Source organism: Rhipicephalus microplus, chromosome 4 (assembly GCF_043290135.1).
Source record: "Rhipicephalus microplus isolate Deutch F79 chromosome 4, USDA_Rmic, whole genome shotgun sequence".
NCBI lineage: Eukaryota > Metazoa > Arthropoda > Arachnida > Ixodida > Ixodidae > Rhipicephalus > Rhipicephalus microplus.
The window spans coordinates 19,552,406-19,565,675 of NC_134703.1; the positions used below are offsets into that span (position 1 = coordinate 19,552,406).

At 50.8% G+C, this 13,270-nt stretch overlaps 1 protein-coding gene across 2 annotated transcripts in view; it reads right to left on the minus strand.

Annotated features, from left to right (window-relative positions):
* CdGAPr (GTPase-activating protein CdGAPr) overlaps positions 1–13,270 on the minus strand; it is a 156,779-nt gene that overhangs the window by 38,888 nt on the left and 104,621 nt on the right. For both annotated transcript variants that reach the window (XM_075892241.1, XM_037422459.2), the window contains exon 4: positions 12,085–12,456. In XM_075892241.1, the coding sequence (XP_075748356.1) occupies positions 12,085–12,456 (372 nt within the window). The remainder of the gene's footprint in view (positions 1–12,084; positions 12,457–13,270) is intronic.

The following is a 13,270-nucleotide window of genomic DNA, read 5'->3' on the forward strand; positions in this document are numbered from 1 at the left end:
TCCGTCGGGCTCCGCTGCCAGTCGGTACACGTGTCCCTAAACAAACTCGCTCGGCCAGCGAGAAATGTTTCTCCACAATGCTCGCGCAGCACGCGGAAGCGAGCCCACATGGAAACATCGCTCAGTGGAACAAATGCGGACACGCTAGGAAAACAAACGCGCGCTTCAGACCGCTCAGACGAAGGGAGATATACCCCGCGGTACACCGAAGCAAGAACAAGAACAGCCATGTCCACGTTTCATCGATCAAATAGGGCATTATACTTGCTGCCTCCCCCGTTGAGACGACAGTACTTAAACAAGAGCTATCGGCACGCTTCGAGCTCATGCATTACAGCTAAGGCTTGACGTTAGGACACGCCGCGTGGGTCTCACGGGCCATCAGGAGTGCAGAAGCAAGCGTAATCGCCGGTACTCCGTCTTACCTGTACGAAGTCGCAGCAAAGCCATGCGTTCGTGTGCGGCGAAAGGTATAACGGTTCGGTCAGCCAATCGAAAAAGCGACCAAGACGCGCCTCTCCATCGTCTGCCGTCGATCTTCCCAGTTCTCGACAGCATTTCAGCGAAAGTATCCCGTATATGAATGGCAACGCGCAATGGACCGCTCCTCTTCAATCAAGCCGCGCAAATGGCGCTCGTTTGGAATGGACGGTCTTCTGCACGGCGTTTCGGATGTCAACGTGGACGGGTGCAGAACGGGTACGGTGACGTTATGCCGCAGAGTTTTTAATCAGACTTTCGCAGCGCAGGCCGGAACTTTAAATGAGAAGAACCAGCGTGACCCGCTAATCAGTTCGTAGACCTGTAGTTAATCATATGGTCCAACTTTAGTTCGCAGAAATTTACATAGTTATCTATAGCGTGTGCAAAGGACAAGCAAATACTCTTTTAGATGCTGATAGCGCACAGTATTCGCACTGTGAGAACTTCACGAGTTTGTACGCAAATGAAAGCTGGAACAACTCGTTGTTCGTGCCACACATCAGAAAAAAAAATGCACAAATGCAACTGCTGCTATTAACGCTCCAAGATGTACAATATCTTCATTTGCGTATAGCATGCTTTCAGGAAGTTTTGAAGTAAAATATAAAGAATCGGGGATTCGAGAGAAGAGGCTCGACATAACACTTGCGCACTAACATGGGCATCACCGTCTCGGTAATTCACGCGAATTACTTCGCAGTTTCGTACGTCGTGACGTCGCATAACGAAGGGTGAAGGCACATTTATAGTAGTCTTCATGCGTCTATAAAACCAGGAAAAAAAAAGAGCATTCCTTTCGACCGGCAAGTACTGGCTTGCCACTAACATGGCTCCAACTCCACACGACTCTTCGAAGAGAGTATAATGATTCCCAAATAGAGGTTCCGTGTTTCTTTAAAGAAAGTCAAATACGGCGCAAGCCAGAACTCCCACAAAAGAGTTAAATGACTCTCTTTTCTTAGAGTGTAGTCATTGCGGATACATAGTACAAAAAGACAACTATTCTATACAGTCGCCCAGGCAGTGGCGTGAAAACAATCAAGAGCTCACGGTAGTACGCTGTGCCACATCGAGCAAGGGACTGCGGCAGTTAGCGTTCTCTTGCGCAACATCTGCCCAACGATCAGGCATCGCGCTTAGCCGCACGCAACAGAAGCCTCTCGAGGAGCTGTGGCGGGAACCGCCGCCGTGTATCACATCTCGTCGACGGTCCACTCGGAACAACACCTGGCACAACGAGGACGCGCAGCGCAAACAGGGGATCCGGCCACGCAACGCACCCATCGCAGCCAACCCTGCCATTATACCGCATCCCGACACGTATTCTTCCGGGGTCACCCAACCGCCGCAGGAGAGGCGCGCCTGTTGGTTCAGCGGTGCCGGTCGCACGAACAAAAGACCCGCAACATCTCGATGCAGGGCGCCGCCATTACCGCCTCGTGCACGTACGCCCGCCGCGGAAGGGGTGCTCGAGATCGCGCGGATTCCCGTCTGTGTATGCACACAGCACTGGGCGATCTCGCGAGATCGAGGAAACGAAGCTGAACAGAGCCGAAACCTGCATGGCGAACACGCGCGCACACACACGCATGCGCTCTTAAGAAACTGGCCTCTCCCAGTGTCATATACGAAATGTGTGCAGTTGGATGAGACTTCGCAAACACACTCCATGAGATGCGGCCCTCGCAGGTTTTAGCATACGCAAACAACTTGACACTCAAGGCCACTTAGGAAGCTTCCTCTGACGTGACAGCTTCGATGGTTTACGAAAATGGCGTTTTTTTTTTCCAAGTGCACGTGACTGTTGTTCCTCTCGTTGTCAACCTCCCTCACACACAATAAAAATTAGGGAGTAGTCAGGCCCGAAACCAAAGGAGGGAGGGTGGGGGTGTTCTACCTAGGCAAAATAATAAAAAAATAGGCGTTTTTCAAGGCCTATAAAAGGGGCCCTCCCTTCTCCCCTCGAAAAAGTTCTTGAGTATACGTTAATTCTTTACACGTACTCGCACGTCAGCCAATTCTAAACTTCTTACACGTTGCGCTTAGAAGCTCATATGTAAGCTTGTAAAGCACCCAGCTAGACTACTGCCGCACAAGTCACGACACATAACGTTTGTCCCCCCCCCTTTTTTTTTTATTGTATAGTCAGGAAGATGCTTGAAAGACGTGCAACTGCATCGAAAAACTTGAGCGCCGCAGAAAGCCAAGAAGAAAAACGCAAGTTAGATCGCCCACTTGTGAATGCGTCTTCGCCCCAGGAAAATTTTCGCGTAAGCAGCTCCTAGAAGTGTAAGACGAAAACCTCATCGTCGGCCACTTCGGTTGCGCTTGCACATTCTCAGTGCATAGCGCGGCTCGCTAACTACGAGAGACCACTTGGAAGACACCGTCACTCAGCGGCTGGATGCGCGAGACGAAGCACGACCGTCATTCCCGACACAAAACGAGTCGAAGCCACAACCACGGGACGCAACACGCAGAGAGCAATGTGCCCCGCGAATCCCCGGCTGCTCCTCTCCAGGCAGTGTACATCCAGTCTCTCCAGTACCACGCAGCGTTGTAGAAGTTAGCAGCTTTAGTCGAGTCAATGCGTTAATCGAACGTGGCCGCATAGCAACGCACTGATTGTGCGATTGTTGTGCGAGCATTTACGCTTCGTCAATCGCGGAGGCCGAGTGTCGGACACTCTTGCTTTACTCTATGAACAACGTAGCGGAATCTCGTTTTCTTAACAGAAAAAATGGAGTCCCTCGCGGGTTTAATAGTGCTGCACAGTATTAGCGGGGATTGCGGCGAAGCACGCGCGCTATCCTTTCATGCCCTTCTGCAGCGAGGGGCCATGCGGCCGAGCGAGCAGTCGCCGCCGCGAACAATGCGGGCCAGTGTAGGCCGGCCCTCTCTGTGGCGAGTCGGAACAATGGACGCGCGTTGACGGCGGCTTCCGGCCGCGGGCCAGACGCGAGCGGCGCGGCACGCACGAGCGAGAGAAGCGAAGGGTTGTCACGTACGCGACGGAACCGACAAATGCATTCGACGCGACGCGGTCTGGAAGTTGGCGTTAATATCCCCGAGCATTCGAAATCATCACGCAACATCATCCCGTACGCTCCCGACGCCTTTATACCACTAATAATGAACGCGAACGAATGCAGTTGCTTATCAGTATAAGCGTTAAAGGTCATTAAAGATATGGCAATACACGACTGAGAGAGCGACGCGTGACAATTATGTACATGCATGTTTTGATTTTTCTGGTTGCTCTATTGTTTGTTTACTCGCATCGCATGCAAACATGTGCACGCACGCCGAATGCGCATGGGAGTAGGAGCCTCCGTCAGGCAATACGGCCTTTAGGACTTACTCCTCCTTCTGTATCAGAAAGAAATAAAATAAACTTCAAACGCCTATATCGATGCACCAAGCATTTGGTACAGCCATAAACGGTATAGGGAACGTACGAGGTCGGCTCGGTTGCAGCCAAGCTCTTCCGTACACGACGTGGTGCACCACTCAATTTATACCGCTTCGTGCATGGCACAGGGGCCTCGTAACATGTCATCATCCTCATCATCAGCCTGACTACTTCCACTGCAGGACAAAAGCCTCTCCCATGTTCCGCCAGTTAACCCGGTCCTGTGCTTGCTGCTGCCAATTTATACCCGCAAATTTCTTAATTTCATCTGCCCACCTAACCTTCTGTCTCCCCCTAACCCGCTTCCCTTCTCTGGGAATCCAGTCAGTTACCCTTAATGACCAGCGGTTATCCTGTCTACGCGCTACATGCCCTGCCCATGTCCATTTCTTCTTCTTGATTTCAGCTATGATATCCTTAACCCCCGTTTGTTCCCTAATCCACTCTGCTCTCTTCTTGTCTCTTAAGGTTACACTCCCACATGCTTACGTAACATGTCGGGCAGCATCAAATGAGAGCCGTTACGGTGTCCTTAAAAAAAAATATCCTACGACACAAAACATCAATATACAGCTCTGCAAGACACGCGACAGGACTGTGACGTCTTTCGAGTTTCAACCTTAATTCAACAAGTTTCGCGATCTCCCACACACCTACAGATGGAACACCGGCAGCATTCGCGACTAACCATTGCCGAACAAGAAATGCACTTATACGTTTTTGGCTAATAGCATTTCATGGCAACCGACTAGTAAAACATACACCAAACTTTGAAGCGGGCTCATAACACTAATCAACCCCGGTTGGCTTCATTTTTTGAACATAGCGCTTTTTCTACCTTTTTCGGCACAGCGCCGTTTTCCCTGATTTTTATGGCCATTTTTGGTCATCCCGGTGAGCGCGCGCGAACGCCTTTCCTTTTCGAAACAAGGCGGGGTTTCCGGTTCTGCATCTTCCAAATTTCTGATGGCCCACCGTGTTCAGAAGTGCGAAATGCTAGTGTTGATCATGCTTTAATAAATGGGCACACAATTGAAGGAACAGCACAAAACACAATGTAACAGAAGATCTGAGGTAAACGGCACGAAGCCATACACACGAAGCGCCTCTTCTCGTCCGACGTCGTCTTCGCGCCTGTAACGTCAGATCGTGCAATACCACCACGTCAAGTTGTGACAGCGAATGAAAATTGACCTAATATAAGCTCAATAAAAATATCGGCATGGCTAAAAAATTGTAATTTTGGGACCGATATATGCAAGAACGAGGGCCAATCACTTTCACTATAATGCAGCGGCTCCTCGAAAAACAAACGTACATAAAATTCTGCACACAATTCATCGATTTTTAAAGATGACGCCTGCAAGCAACTGTAATTTTCAGAGCTGCAAAACACTCTGCGATTTTTTGCACGCGTGAGCGCATATCCTACACGACAATGACGCACGACATTCTTGTTTGGAGAGCGGAAGAAAAAAAAAAGAGAAAAATCAACCAGAATAGTCTGAGCCATGTCGCGGCGCTATGTGCATCCGTGCACGAAGTAAAAAAAAAAGTGTCTCGCCAAAACTAAGCCATGTTAGTCAGGCATGCTAAGTGTCTCGCCAAAGCTAAGCCATGTCAGTCAGGCATGCTATAATGGCTCAAAGGCGTTTCGAAATTTCGGAGACGTCAATTGTCACCCTTTCAACCATCAAAAAAAAAGAAAATAAATGCACAGGTGCTGGCTTTGAAGGGCAAAGTAAAGAAAGAAAATGTGTGGGGCTAGGCGACTGCGCACCTTTACCGATTGATTTTTGTCGAATCAAGTGTCTGCGATCTCGGGCGCCGCAAATGTACAGTTCTGCATTTACAGCCTGCGAAAGATCTGGAGAAAGCATTTAGAAGTATCCTACTAGACGTATACCGTAACACTTTTCTAGCTTTATGAATATGTCATGGACACAGTCATAGAGCGAAAATTTTCGCAACGCTTCAGTAAACCTTCCCAAAAATGAATACAGCGATAACTTACATACTCGCAGTACAATAGATGCTCCAATTACAAATTCCACTTCTGCAGAACGAATGCCGACTGCACCAGCGAATGTACGATGGTTTTAGGGGGAAACAAGCATGGTCCGGGACTGTCGCACATCCTCCAGGAATGACATAATTCAAGCTGGAACGCTAGAATTCCGAATAACACTCAGGACTGCAGCCAACGTAACCAAGCAAACAATTTATAATTCAGGAAACGAAACAAACGATCACGCTAGCTAATGCGGTTCGGATTTTTTTCCACGCACTTTTATTACAACCACCTTGCTTACAAAGTCTTAATCAATGTTACCGTTTTCAACCTCAAAGCCACGATATTTAAGACTTGTATGAAAGAGGCCGTAACAGAGTGCTCCGGGAAATTTCGACCACCTGGGGTTTTTTACTCGCATCTAAATCTATACCTTTCATTATATCTAAGAATACAATATAAAAAGTATATGGCATTTACACAAATGTGCACGACTATTGCGTCCGCAGGCTTGTACTTCGTCTTACAAGAACGTCAGTGACGTGATTAAAACGTCACAATCAAAACGACAGGCCTCCGGTTTCGCCGAAACGGGTCATTCGCCGTCTCCGAGCCGTGCAGGACAGCCGATGCAAGTGTGTCGGACGTTCCACCCGCGATCGTACACGCTTGGGATTAACGACTTACCGAAAGTGAAAGGCATATCCCGTGGTGTCTTCATCCACAAACGCTGGGCCGCGTCATCGCAGAGCCCATCACCGACGAGGGAAGCGATCAACGTTGCGTAACAGTCACTACTTGGCAATGCGTCTCCGAATCGCAGCGAGGCGATGGGCGCTGCAGGAGGCAGTTCTCACGAACAGCACGTTTATCTGACAAGCCGCTTGCGAAGGCAACGCTGAGCACGCTTCACAGAAACGCGCGGGAAACACGGAACTGATTGATTTTTTTTTAAACAAATGTCCGAAGAGGTGTTGCGAATATTCCCACAGCGATCAGCAGCGTGCTGAACACACACGCAACCGCGACGCGGAAGCACGCTACAGCACGGAGTAATCAATCGAGAAGAGACAAAGCTAAACATAAGCAGATAATGAAATCCAGCTGCGATTGGACGTCAGAGTAACTACAACAATTCCGTAATCGAAATGGTGCAGGCAATTTCGTGAACATCCCACGAAAATAAGTCGGCCGACGTCGATACCTCTTGAGGAATTTAGTATGCAACGGCGCAGGCGTGGCTGAAATCGCAGATTGCAATCGCAGACCTTCAAGTGGATGCTGATGACTTTGGCGAGTTATAGCGGATACACCAGAGTTTCTTCACAGCCTCCTACGCGCGCGACGAGCGTACAAGACCGCCTGCCTACACCCACGCGGCGGGCAGTGTGCCGAAAATCGAATACGTTGATGAGTGCACCCTGGAGGGCGCGATCAATCCAGCAGGCCGTAGCCGAGGCGCGCAGCGCAGCACGACCACGCACCAAGGACGACCTCGAGGGTGCCTCCTCTTCTGCGGCAATACGAGGCATCGCACATTTCCAGAACGGCGTGGGGGAGCATCCTTTTTATCGCACAGGATGAACCGAGAGGATGAACCTGGAACTTGATGACCTGAGGCGTAATTGCGGTCGAAGTGACGAAGATGCTGCCGAGGCCCTCAAGCGAACTTGTAGAGAGCAGGAAGAGGAGATCGAGCGTTTGAAGACAGAACACGAGGAAGCACACAAGAAGGATGCAGCTTGGTGCGGTCACTCGCCACGCACTGAACCGTCTCGGGCGCTGAGAAAGGTCCGGCGACTGCGAGGCACAACCCGATGTCACTGCGCAAATCGCACGAGTTCAACTGCGGGGCGGTCTAGGGGGCGCGAGCAGCTCTAGCACAGCGGAGGGGACTCACGGGAGAGGAGGTCGGCCGGGGAGCTGTGGCCCACACACAACGAGAGACCTGCCAATCCCAGCACCGGCAGACGACTTCAGAGTCGAGCGGAGAACAAGAGCGCACTGCGACCGGCCAGGAATGTTTAAAATCCGAGACGGTATATCATGGAAGCCGCTACAGACACGCCCACGGAGTTGGCAAGCGGCGGCTCGGAAGGCGACGAGGACGACACGCGGAGGGCGACACACGCGGCGGCTGCCGCTTCCCACACGCCGCCGCGGCTTCCAGGCCCGTACCCTTCCGAGGGCGGCAGAGCCTGCCTGCCCACGGACGCACCGGCGCGGGTGCGAAGAGCCAGCCGCCGCAGCTGGCGCAAAGGGGAACCCAAGGAGCAGCGGACGAGCACGCGGCGACAACCTCAGCAGCAGCGGGAGCACGGCACGCACGCAGCGCGGCACTAGCGGCATATGGGTCGGCCGCCTCGCGAAGGAGCGGGGCCGAAATAGGACAGCGCCGCTGCGACTTGGACGGCACGGCTGGGGCTGCCGCCCAGTTCTGCAGCGCGGAGGAGGAGGCAGCGAGGAATGCCGCGGAGACGCGCCGGCTACCGCGCACACCACGCGGGCTCAAGACGGGCCCACGTGGCGATGCGTCTGCGCCGTCAAAGAGCACGCCGACCCTGCCCCAAAGAGCTGCTGCACAGATGCTTTCGGTTCGCGCGGCCCCGAAAACTGACACGCGAGGATAGACCGCACTGCCCGGCTGAACAAACAAAGGGCACCAGTGCGAAAATCCTAGATTCTGGGCGGTTTCGACCCATTTTTCTTTGGCAGGACGATCGGCATTCGAGCGTTCCGAAGAGCCATGCCTCCGGGATCGTGCCTGGACGGCCGACTGGCGCCATTTTGCGGCCGTCCGAAACTGCGCCGTCGTAACAATGGACGAGATCTCCAAGGAACTTCAATCGGCTGGCTTGTCTGACGGGTGCATCGAAAAAAAAAAAACGCGTGCTACAGCGCCAGCAGTACATGTTTAACGTCCAATCCTTTCCAACTTCACGCTTGGTCGAATCACTGAGCGAATGCTCCGTAAATAGAGATGAAATGAAAAGAATCGCGCGGCTTGTAGAACGGCGATTACTGTCGATAATGTTGGCACAGCACGAAATACAGCTCAACCCAAATGCGGGAGGAGTGCCAGTCCGCAGGAGCTCGTCAATATTGCAATATGAGGACGCTATCCTAAGGCATTCGGGTAAACAAAATACAAACACGTGTTTTATTGCACAGAACGCCGAAGGATAGCGACCTGACCCATGGTATTGCAATATCGACCCATAGGCCCATGGTAGTCACATCCCTTCAAATATCCATCAGCGAATATTTATAATTGCCACATCAATAACTAGAACGCTCCCTAAAAGGAAGCGCACGGTAAATGCGAAAATATTTTCTTATTCAACCTTGGCACAGTTGAACCCTACGCTTGTGTAATTTCAGCAGAGCACGTCATAAAGACAAAATACTGATCCAGTAGCTAATTCACGCTAAAAAAAAAAAAGTGGGCCGTGCAAATGGGTAGGAACCAATGATGGCGCGAACGCACATTTTCTCCTTGCCTGTAGGATTCTTAGCCGAGAATCGAACACCATCACTATATATTGGCACATCGCAGATAAAGGTGCATCGTAAGACCCCCTGATTTCAGCTGTACCATGTACCACTTCAGCTCGTTTAGTGACAGTTCTGCGACTGCGTAGGACCAGTACCACGCATTCCGCACGAAGCATATGCAAAACTACGCGCACTCCTCATGCGCGGTGTCTGTCTGTGCCGTCTTACACGAGTAACGCAGTGCAGCCCCTCCCGAGTTGAAGGGGTACTTACACGAATGTTCCAAGGAGAGTTTACCCTGCCCCAGAAATCTATAGTGACAGCTGTGTGCAAGTGTGAAGCTCTGTGAACGCTGATAAGATATTTTCATTTCGACATCAAAGACGAATTTCGCATGGCGTACACATCAGGCGACAGTGCTTATTCGGCAGTGACTTCACGCATTACGGTATGGCTAGTTGTGATTGCGTTAGGCGCCAAAGCATTCGAAACGGCCGCTTCTGCATCAACGAATCCTGGAACGAAGCGGCCGAGGAAACCTCACGATATCTTGCGCGAGCACGTGTCAAAAAACACATGCCGTATTTTGACGCTAGGGTACAGTAAGAGCCGAAACTATATGTAAAAAAAACATACCGTAAGTACTTTTTCAGGTTGCACTGACGCTTGCCAGAAAATGTTCTAGGCTCTTCACGGCTGGGCTTTTTCAGGTTGCACTGACGCTTGCCAGAAAATGTTCTAGGCTCTTCACGGCTGGGCTTTCGTTTGACGTTAAAAAAATGCAAGTCAGTATAACTTCTTAACGAAGTGCAGACGAACGCAAACGATCCCACGTATCTTCCTGTATAGTTGTCACGAACGAGCGCTCAAGGAAGCGCACGCCTCCGAATTCCAGCGACGGCGACAATATATACCAAGCACCGTTCGGACGCGCCAGAAGCCAACGTAAAAGAAGGGTGGCAACTTGGGCTAGTTGGTATGACATGACGTGTCCTTCTTGTCTCTGTGTCATCCTTCTGTTTTCGCGCTATAACTATCATCATAAAAAAAAAAGGCTCTCGCTCGCTGGATTCTGTGCCAACCGGTTGTGCCCTAGCGATCTCCGACGACAGCGCAGCTCTGGCCGACTGGACTCGCCCTACGCCATCTTCTGCCGCTGACTTGAGCTCTCGATGAGTGGTGCCCCGTCCTCGGACTCCTGCGACCGTTTCCATCTTTCCTATCTCCTCTTTACTTCCGTCACTCGCTGTCTCTGCGCCTCTCTCTCTCCTTCATCTCTCTATATATACCTCTTAATCCTATCACTTTAATCCCTCCTTATCCCCCTCCCTTGTGAGCTACTGTTGAGGTGCCGCACCTGATGCAGACAGTTACGGGGCTCACTTTTCTCTTCTTTTCCCTTTAAGAACCACATAAGAAAGAAAAAAAAGAACGTAAAAGAAGAAAACAAGCATCAAAGGACTCTGCGGACACGCTGCCTCTCCCCCTTGAAAGACACCGCGCTACGCTGACCAACCTCCAGAATCATCAAGAAGGAAAGCGTGAGTCACTCCATAGTTGCGTCCGGCGTCGCAGATAGCTCGAGAAAAGTCTAACCCCTTCCCCAGCTTTGGCTGTACGGTGTCGCAGATAGTTCGAGAAAAGTCTAACCCCTTCCCCAGCTTTGGTTGTACAGCGCGCCGACGAACCTTCCAGAACCCAAGGCGAACGCATATAAGCGAGCAGCGGATGGTGGTGATCAGTTTGCACCAGTGTGCGTAGGGTAGGAAATGAAGAGAGCTGGTTCTACAGTGACCAAGCAGATGAGATGAAGAGGTTTTTTACCTGCAGGCGAACGCTTGTCTTACAAGCAGCAGTTGAGCGTCTGTCTACCGCCTGTGGGCGAAGACGTGCTCTGCAGTCGCAGCGCGTGAGTGGCCGACGTGTTGCCGGCGAAGACGTTTCGAATATTAACGTGCGGACATTTGACGTCGCGAGAGTTTACTGGAAGAGAAACCTCAGGTGGGAGACAACCAGCGCTGGACTTTGAGTATTTCCTTGAAGGGAAGCATTCAAGTTTTGTTTAAAGAACTTTAGACTGAATTAGAACATTTTAGTCCATAAGTGCCTTGGTTGGTTAATGTACGAGATTGCATTGTAGCGCGTGTTGTTTTCTGTGTCCGTTGTTTTGAGCGTATCTGGTTGTATTGTGTAGCCCATTGTTTGATTGGTGACGGATTATTGTATTAGATTATTGCTGCTGTGTCCGTTGCTTTGAGCGTATCTGGTTGTATCGTGTAGCCCGTTGTTTGATTGGTGACGTATTATTGTATTAGATTATTGCGAGTGTGCATGTTTGTGTGTTGTTTGTTCTGCCGTATTTGAGAAAACATTTTTGTTTTGTTATCAACTCTCCGTTCTGACTCGTTCTTTGGACCACAGCCGGCATTCGCTGGCGAGCCAAATGGGACCAAATCTAAATTGTCCGCGCTTTCGTCGTGCAGTTCGGGTGGCTGATACGTCGGCCCTTGGAATTAGCCCAGCGCTTGCCTCCCTAATTTCGGGACTGGTGACAATAGTACGACCACTATGCGCCGAGTTTATGCTAAGAATTCGTTTAACTCGTAAGCGAACTGCACTTGCGAGCTCGAGGCTCTGCCTGCTTCAGCAAGTGAGAGTGAGGGAGACAGTCACGCCCACAGACCTCTCGATCCTGCGGCTCCTGCGGCAGGTCGGCGGGTTCCGGCAGCTCCGGGAGGCGCGAGTGCTGCCGGTCGTAGACGCACCGGTGCAGCTGCTCATCCAGCAACCGGAAGTTGTCGTAGGAGCGCCGCAGCGTCCAGCTACGTTCGCGGCTCGTCACCTGGACCGCCCACCAGGTCGCAGCAGGAGCCGTACTGCCACCGCTGCAGCAGCTCTCGTTGCTGGCCTGCTGCTGCAACTGCTGCTGAGTCTGTTGCTGTTGCAGCTGAGTCTGCGAGGGCTGCTGCTGCTGCTGGTTGGCGGGCTGCTCGCGATTCTCCTTGTCCGCCTCGTCGTGGCCTCGCCCGGCGGCGCTCCATTCCACCAGCGACATCTGTGAAGTACGCATGGGAACAACTTTTTGTCAGAGTTAAGAATATACAACTGCGTAACAGTCCCACTTTCATATCGCACATGATTAAACGGGCAACTGTATATTTATCCTCTCATATGTCATTACTTTCGTTTCATGCAGATTAATTTTAAAGTCGGTCTTAAAATTAATCCGCAGAAAACGAAAGTAATGTACAACAACCTCGGAAGAGAGCAGCGCTTCGATATAGGTAATAGTGCACTTCAAGTTGTAAAAGACTATGTCTACTTAGGGCAGGTAATAACCACGGAGCAGAACCACGAAATTGAAGTAACTAGAAGAATAAGAAAGAAGTGGAGCACATTTGGCAAGCACTCTCAAATTATGACAGGTAGATTGCCACTATCCCTCAAGAGGAAGGTATATAACAGCTGTATCTTGCCGGCACTTAGCTACGGAGCAGAAACCTGGAGACTTACAAAGAGTGTTCAGTTTAAATTGAGGACTACGCAGCGAGCAATGGAAAGAAAATAAGTAGGTGTAACCTTAAGGGACAAGAAGAGAGCAGAGTGGATTAGGGAACAAACGAGGGTTAAGGATACCATAGTTGAAATCAAGAAGAGGAAATGGACATGGGCAGGGCATGTAGCACGCACGGGAACAACTTGATACATGCGACAGGATAACCGCTGGTCATTAAGGGTAACTAGCTGGATTTCCAGAAAAGGCAAGCGGGTTAGGGGGAGACAGAAGGTTAGGTGGGCAGGTGAGATTAAGAAGTTTGCGGGTATAAATTGGCAGCAGCAAGCTCAGGACTGGGTTAACTGGCGGAACA